This window comes from Ciona intestinalis, chromosome 1 (genome assembly GCF_000224145.3).
Source record: "Ciona intestinalis chromosome 1, KH, whole genome shotgun sequence".
NCBI classification, from domain to species: Eukaryota; Metazoa; Chordata; class Ascidiacea; order Phlebobranchia; family Cionidae; genus Ciona; species Ciona intestinalis.
Window position 1 is genome coordinate 6,400,102 of NC_020166.2, and position 6,969 is coordinate 6,407,070.

Sequence of the window (6,969 nt, forward strand, 5' to 3'; positions counted from 1 at the left end):
ACTTTAAAGTAAGACATTGATGTAAACAACATGTATTTGATATTTTAAATATTTAATTTTATTTAAAAACTAACCAGGTGTTTTAAAAAATCATAGCAATGATGAAACGTTTTTTTTAATACTGTTTTAACTTATTATAACTAAGCACCATGTACTCATGCAGTAATATCCAGTTCTTTAAAAATATATTAAGCCTGGAACCAATGCGATTTGTAACTTATGTATATACCCTTCATTATGTAACATAAAGTTTGGAACACCTTTGTTATTATATTGCAAATTCACTAACATAGGCTTCACATAATTTATTTACAAATATTTACAGGATGAGTTCCATACACGCTTAAGATTTGTTCGTCGTGGTTTGGTTGCCATGGCCAACGCTGGTTCAAACGATAACGGAAGTCAATTCTTTTTCACGTTGGGTCCTTGTAATGATTTGAACAAGAAACATACCATTTTTGGCAAGGTAACCAAAAATCATAGACGTACAATGTAAACGTGTTATACTTGGTAACTTGGTTAATGCAAGTTTACATGCATATTTTTTAACTGAGCTATGGATTTTTTTTATCTTATAACAGCTCTTAGATTTACACACTAATGCCGTATGTTTAAGCATTTATTTTCCAATGTACATTTGTCACTATTGTTTAGTCATGTAGTTTGTACATTTATGCATAAAACTTCCTGGCAGAAGACTTTTATTAAAACATATTACAATTAAGTTAATTGAACGTGACCATTTGCTAGGTGGCTGGTGAAACTATTTATAACCTGGTACGTCTTGGTGAGGTTGGTACAACTGATGATGAGAGACCTATCAACCCTCCCTTTATAAAGTGGACCAAGGTAGGAAAAAAGTTGCCATACTTATGTAATGCATGTGAATTTGGTAATAAGTGGGTGAANCTTTTAATTGAAATCATTTTTTTCACTATATTTTTTAATTAAGCTTAGTGTTAATTGTTTGTAGTTTCATTTTGATTTTCTTTTTAATTTGGGTTTAGTGAACAAAACTGCACTTCACCTTGGTTTTAAGCAAGCATGGACCCATGTTTGGTCATAGATCATATGTTAGTTTGTCTTTACTTGCACCTCACTTCTAAATCTTATACAATCTAGTTTATTAGATTATGAACTACTGTGACTCTGTGAGCGTGGTGTAAAGTATTAATGTAGCTAACTGTTTAAAATCCTGTCACTGACAGGTTTTGGCGAATCCGTTTGAAGATATTGTACCAAGAACTGTACCTGATAAAGATAAAAATGAAAAGAAGAAAAAGAAAAGTCAAATGAAAGCTACAAAGTAATTAGGTTTATTCTATTAATGCTACTTACTATAAACTACCAGTTCTATCTTGTGTATAGTTAAAATTTAAAAGTGAGTTTGTTTACATTTAATGTGTTTCATCGACATTCTACATGAACACAAAACAATTCAAAATATGGTCATGTGTACGCAAGTACACTATTGTTCATGTCTATGCTTAGTCATAAAACGCCATTTCTATTGTATGGTAATTTACTATGTATGTACGTCATACTAATTTTTTTCAGAGATTTTAAGCTTCTGTCATTCGGTGAGGAAGCAGAAGAAGAGGAAATGGATGTTCTTGAGTTTAGAGCAGTAAGATCATTTTGACTATTTTGACTTTTCTAATTTTATTGATGTATTCTATTTTTTGCAACAGATAGTAACTAGTATCGTCTAATAGTTAAAAGAGAGTTTAATAAATTATGGTTTAATACAATTGATATTGAGTAAAAAACATTGTTTTGGAATATAAATAAACGTTCTAGTTGTTTATAGTTTTTCTTACTACAGAAACACAACACGAAAGGCAAGAGCAGCCACGATTTAGCAAACGATCCAAAACTGAGTTCTGAGCCCGCTATTCCTGATTATGATGCAAAAAGTGGTAAACGGAAAGCAGAATTGGATACATCAGGTGACAAGGTATATCTGCCTATGTGAATATTAATATACTATATTTGTGAATAGTCTTTTTTTGCCATTTGTATATTACTGTTGTAGTGATAATAATTACTTCACTTACAAAAGCAGTAATTAACTTCATTTTTGTTGATGTTATTTGCATAATCACAAATTCTCTAATGATCAATGCATCATTTATAGCAGAAGGCTACTTCATTTTGACCTTATCACAAGCTAAAGTGAAAATCACTTTAAGGATGAATAAATTGGCTGGAATGCTTAAATCAAGAAAGGATGTTACCCCACACTACTTACTTAAAAATCTATTATGGTATTTTTAATAAACTCCTATAACTTGACATATACTCTTACAAACAGGGTTAAAAGCAAAACCCGCCTTTAATATATCTCATATTATTGCAGGTTGAATCTGATGGTAGTAGCTCCGATGATGACACTAAGAAAGAGAGGCTGGAAAATGTAAAGAGCAAATTACAAACCAAACGTAAAGTGGAAAAAAGAGCTAAGGTTTGGCAAATTGTGTTTTAAAAACTGTAACTTAATCTGATCTTTTTGTCAGATTGAGGCAGTTGGTGAAAATGAAAAGGACGATTCTTTAAAAAGGTATACTGATAATATTTTAATTATTAGATTAGCAGTGACAGACTGATAGTATATCAATATTAATTCCTTCTTCATTATTAGTGAAGAATTACGAAAAGAATCAAGACAACTGGCCCGGGAGATACTGAAATCCAGGAGAGGGGCTGACAAAAATGAAGATGAGAAAGGAGAGGAGAAAAGTGATGACAGTGATCAAGAAGACGCATCAAATCCACTCTTCGCTGATTTTAAGAAGCAACAAAAGATTTATAAAGAGAAGACAGCCAAGTTTAAACAGAAGGGCTCAACTCGGGAAGAAGCTGTATGTTTGTATTATATATTGTGCTTCATGACTGCAGTTTTCATTACTAAGTAACTTTCTACAGACACTTGCTCTCTTAAACGGGTTTAAACAGAAACTGGAGACAGTGAGGAAAGAGGCGGGATGGAATGAAGATGAGATGGAAGATCCACCAGATGATGATGATGGTGGAGATGATGATTCTGGATGGTTGGTTAAAACATATTGATATACTGGCTGTCATGGCACATAAGTCAACAATGGTGGCATTTCGGCCTCCAACTCGTTATCTATAGGCTAGAGAAATGCCTGTCAACGACTATGCGACGCCACTGGTCAATAAGGTCGTGCTTTTTGGCAAAAAGTGGTTTGAATCAATGTAGGTCACTTAGTTATCCCTGTATGGTTGAAAACTTATTTTTAACCCATTCGGAACCACAGGTATGAAACAAACCTGTGTTCTGGCCAAAGCTACATAAAGCCTGTAAAAATAACAGCACCGGGTGTTAAATCTGTTACCTCTGGTACTAAGGCAAATGCTCTAACCACTATGGTTTTTCACTGGTTTGAAATTTAAAGTTAAGAAGTTCTATATTTTTTTCTGTATTTAGGATGTTACATCGCTTAAAACACACGGATGAGAAACGAGATGCAAAAGATGTGAACCGAACTGTTACTGAAGATACTTACGACATTCACGATCCTAGGAACACAATCAATCAAAGACGAAGAGAGACCTCTAAAAAGTTTATAATTTATAAGTTATTTGATTTTTATCTAATACAATTCACTTTATGCAGGCCACATAAAGACAAGGACAAGACGGAGAGGCGACACCATGATGGACATGACCGTCACCGCTCAGACAGACATAAGCGCAGATAGCAACATAAGTTCCACCTAATTTAGAAAAATATTCCATCGCACAAAGTGGCTTAAGAAGGATGATACAGTCAAGTTGGACTTGAGTATTGTGAAAAGCAAAGAGCTTGTAACTCGTTTGAAACCGTTTAAACTGTTCTGCTAAGAAAATGTGAATCACTACCATCTCGAACGGTGATTTTTAGAAGTATTAAATAAAATACAAAATATATGTATTATTGCGTCCAATGCGTCACAATTTGTTTCTCGAGTATTTTTTTGCGCGCCACAAGTAAAACACTAGTCATCCAAATTTAGCTGGCAACACTTTTGCGTCCATGGATACAGTTTAAGATACGGCGGTCGTCGGTGTTGTTCAATTTCTTGGTAATTTTGAAATAAACTGATCTTTAGAAACTGATTAGCGAAGTTACGAAGCGACTTGTTATTATAAATGGCGGTTTAGATTTCGGTGACGAAAAGTTTAAGCAATGGATGCCAACATTCGTCAACTGCTCGCAATTGCTATTTCTTCAGAAGAAGGTGAACTTGTGATACGTGTTGTATTTTGTTTTATGAGATATTTGTAAATTCAAAATTATATTTTGTTGTTTGTTTTGGCCAAAGAAGGCTGTTAAAGTTTGTTTCATACTGGTTATTTTGGTTAAAAAGTTATGCCAACACATATATTAACGATTTTGTATATAGGTGAAAAGTATGTGATTGAATCGTATAACTTGCTACAGCAAGCACATCAGAAATCAAAAGATGATGATGGACCAGAAGTTTGTGGTTCAGATCTTTATATTCAATGTGCAGAAGTTGCACTTAAGGTAAATCAGTGTACAATTCTATGCGGTTGTTTGTATTCAGCAAACCGAATTAACTTTGTGAAAACCTAGATTGGAAATAATGTCTATAGCAGAGGATTTATCCCACCACACAAAATGTTGTGTTTCTTTACAAAAATCAACATAATATTGCCGATTCAAAGGTGCAAATATGTGCAAAAAAAATTTGTTAAAAAATATGTTAAACAAAAATCTGCACAAAATTTTTACATGTCCATTTGAACACAAACTGAGTAAAATAGGAATAAAATACTGTATCTGTTACTTCTGCTGGTAAACTAATCTTTGTAATCCTGTTTTGACATTCCATGTGATAATGCCTATTCATCAGGGTAAAAATACTAGTTGTTATCTTTATAGTTACAGCAATTTAAGATTTGCCAAGAGTGTTTGCACATGTATTTTAATGGAACAACATTAAGCAACCAATTCTTATGTCGAGCGTATTTGTGCCAAGCTCAATTATTAGCACCAAAGTCAGCTGAATCTGTGGTAAGCTGAAGCATGAACTATTACAACCAAGCTGTTTAAGTGTATACCAAAAAATAAATTATTATTTTTGTGGTTTTGTCACCATTCAGGAAGTTTGATAAAGATATTAAAAGTGTTTCAGTAGTTTCGTGATGTTTTAAACCAAGTATAAGCTTTGGTATTAGGAATTGAGTGTTGATTGTTGTTTTGACAATCTAGCTTCAAACGATTTACTGACATAAATAAGTTACCTCATTCATTTACTCATTGTGTTCACAGACAGAATTTGAGACTGCCAGTGTTTACATTTTGAAAGCAGTGAATTTTGCCAAAGACAAACCACGTTACCATTTCTTGGTATACAATGCATCAGTGCTATACTGGCAAATGGCTCGGCCTTTCCTGAGACCTGGATTTCGTGCTCTGCTTCACCCAAGTCTCCAACAAGTGGTGTCTGCACTTGAATTGATTGATGACAAAGATTATGAATGGAGAGGAACTTTGATGATGTAAGTAATTGCTCAATAGTTGTTGTGAGCAAGTTGTAGTCTACAGATCAAGTTGGAAATAAAGCTTGCAGTTCCTGCACATCAAAATTTATGATCAATCTTTTTTAAGGCCAACTCCCCCCACCCATTGTATGGGTTGTGTCCCTACGCACACTCTTCTTTAAATCAGAACTTTAATGTGGTTTAGTTAAATGTTGTTTACTTAATTTACATTGTATTGTCTGTGGAGTGTAGCGGTTACCTCTTTCATCCAAAGCCTTATTATAAACTATTTATATAATACTAGTTAGCTTAGCCCCTATGTCAAATTAGGGACAAATCACATCATGTTTTAGGCCTGTTTTCAGTTTTCGAATTTGTAACCATTATGACCTTGAATGTTTTAGTGCCTTGATTGAAAGCTTGGTGGATGCAAACTGCATGAAAGAAGCTGCTACTTCTTCACAGAGTGCTGCTCAGTTTACCCTGAACAGAAATCCATTAATGTTTAAAGATGTTTTTAAATTACAGGTAAATACAACTATATGCAAAATACTAAAATCTATGACTAGTAGAAAATGTTCTTTAATAATTGACTAAATAACCGAAGCAAATTGTTAACAGATTCACACACATTTTCAATAATTTTAGTTTGCTCAGTTTGGCCTAAAATTTTAGGTTTGTTTTCTTTGTCTCTATAGATGTAGGTGTGACGAACCCGTTTATTTTCTTCCAATCAAATGTAAATATGTTTTTAACTGTAAGCGTGTTTTAACAACTGTTTTGTTGCTACATCTGTCTTTACTTTTAAAATATTTCTAAATCTTCGCTACCGTCATCGTAGATACGAATAAAAATTATTATATGCTGGTATTTGTGCCCTACTGTAGTCAGTCATTCTCTTTTAAAGATAAACATTAATTTTTAGATCAAACATAAACTTGTTGATCTTAACAAACTAGCCAAGGAGATCAGGGGCATGCCACAATATATTGCGTTCTTCAAGTTGCAAAGAATCAAACTGTGAGTGTCTCTTACATTTGCTTTGCACCTAATTACTTTTGGTGCATTAGCTAACATTATAATTTATTTGTGTATTCTATTTTAACCTAATATATTCTCACTTTATGAGGTTTTTATCTCACTTTTCTAAGAATTTAGTTCATTGGGTGCAAAGAGCACACCTTTTATTTAAAAAGTTTCTTATTTTAGCTGTTTTAACTTTTAATTCTTAAATTGTTGTTTTACTGTTACTTCCCGAGTTCCCGTCTTAGCATTTTTTTCTTTGTTCCAACTTTGTTACTATTATGTACTTGGACTATGGCTATGTTATTTATACCCATAAAATGAGAACATTAGTGTGTTAAGTTCACTGCTGTGTGCACAGAGCTGTTGAAGATAAATCAAAGTCAGACGTGAGAAAGACTTCGAAAACTGTACAAGCTTTATGTGAAG

At 33.3% G+C, this 6,969-nt stretch overlaps 1 protein-coding gene and 1 non-coding gene across 2 annotated transcripts in view; both read left to right on the plus strand.

Annotated features, from left to right (window-relative positions):
* LOC100177946 (spliceosome-associated protein CWC27 homolog) overlaps positions 1-3,946 on the plus strand; it is a 5,771-nt gene extending 1,825 nt beyond the window's left edge. Inside the window, exons 6-16 of the mRNA XM_026836861.1 lie at positions 326-469; positions 754-852; positions 1,212-1,309; positions 1,561-1,630; positions 1,829-1,960; positions 2,363-2,467; positions 2,520-2,563; positions 2,645-2,864; positions 2,929-3,053; positions 3,455-3,589; positions 3,644-3,946. Of these exons, the coding sequence (XP_026692662.1) occupies positions 326-469; positions 754-852; positions 1,212-1,309; positions 1,561-1,630; positions 1,829-1,960; positions 2,363-2,467; positions 2,520-2,563; positions 2,645-2,864; positions 2,929-3,053; positions 3,455-3,589; positions 3,644-3,728 (1,257 nt within the window). The 3' untranslated portion in view covers positions 3,729-3,946. The remainder of the gene's footprint in view (positions 1-325; positions 470-753; positions 853-1,211; positions 1,310-1,560; positions 1,631-1,828; positions 1,961-2,362; positions 2,468-2,519; positions 2,564-2,644; positions 2,865-2,928; positions 3,054-3,454; positions 3,590-3,643) is intronic.
* An 846-nt stretch (positions 3,947-4,792) lies between these two features.
* Positions 4,793-4,853, plus strand: mir4217 (microRNA 4217). The gene has a single exon (NR_034613.1). It is a non-coding gene; the product is annotated as a microRNA 4217 (primary transcript).
* The last annotated feature ends 2,116 nt before the right edge of the window (positions 4,854-6,969 follow it).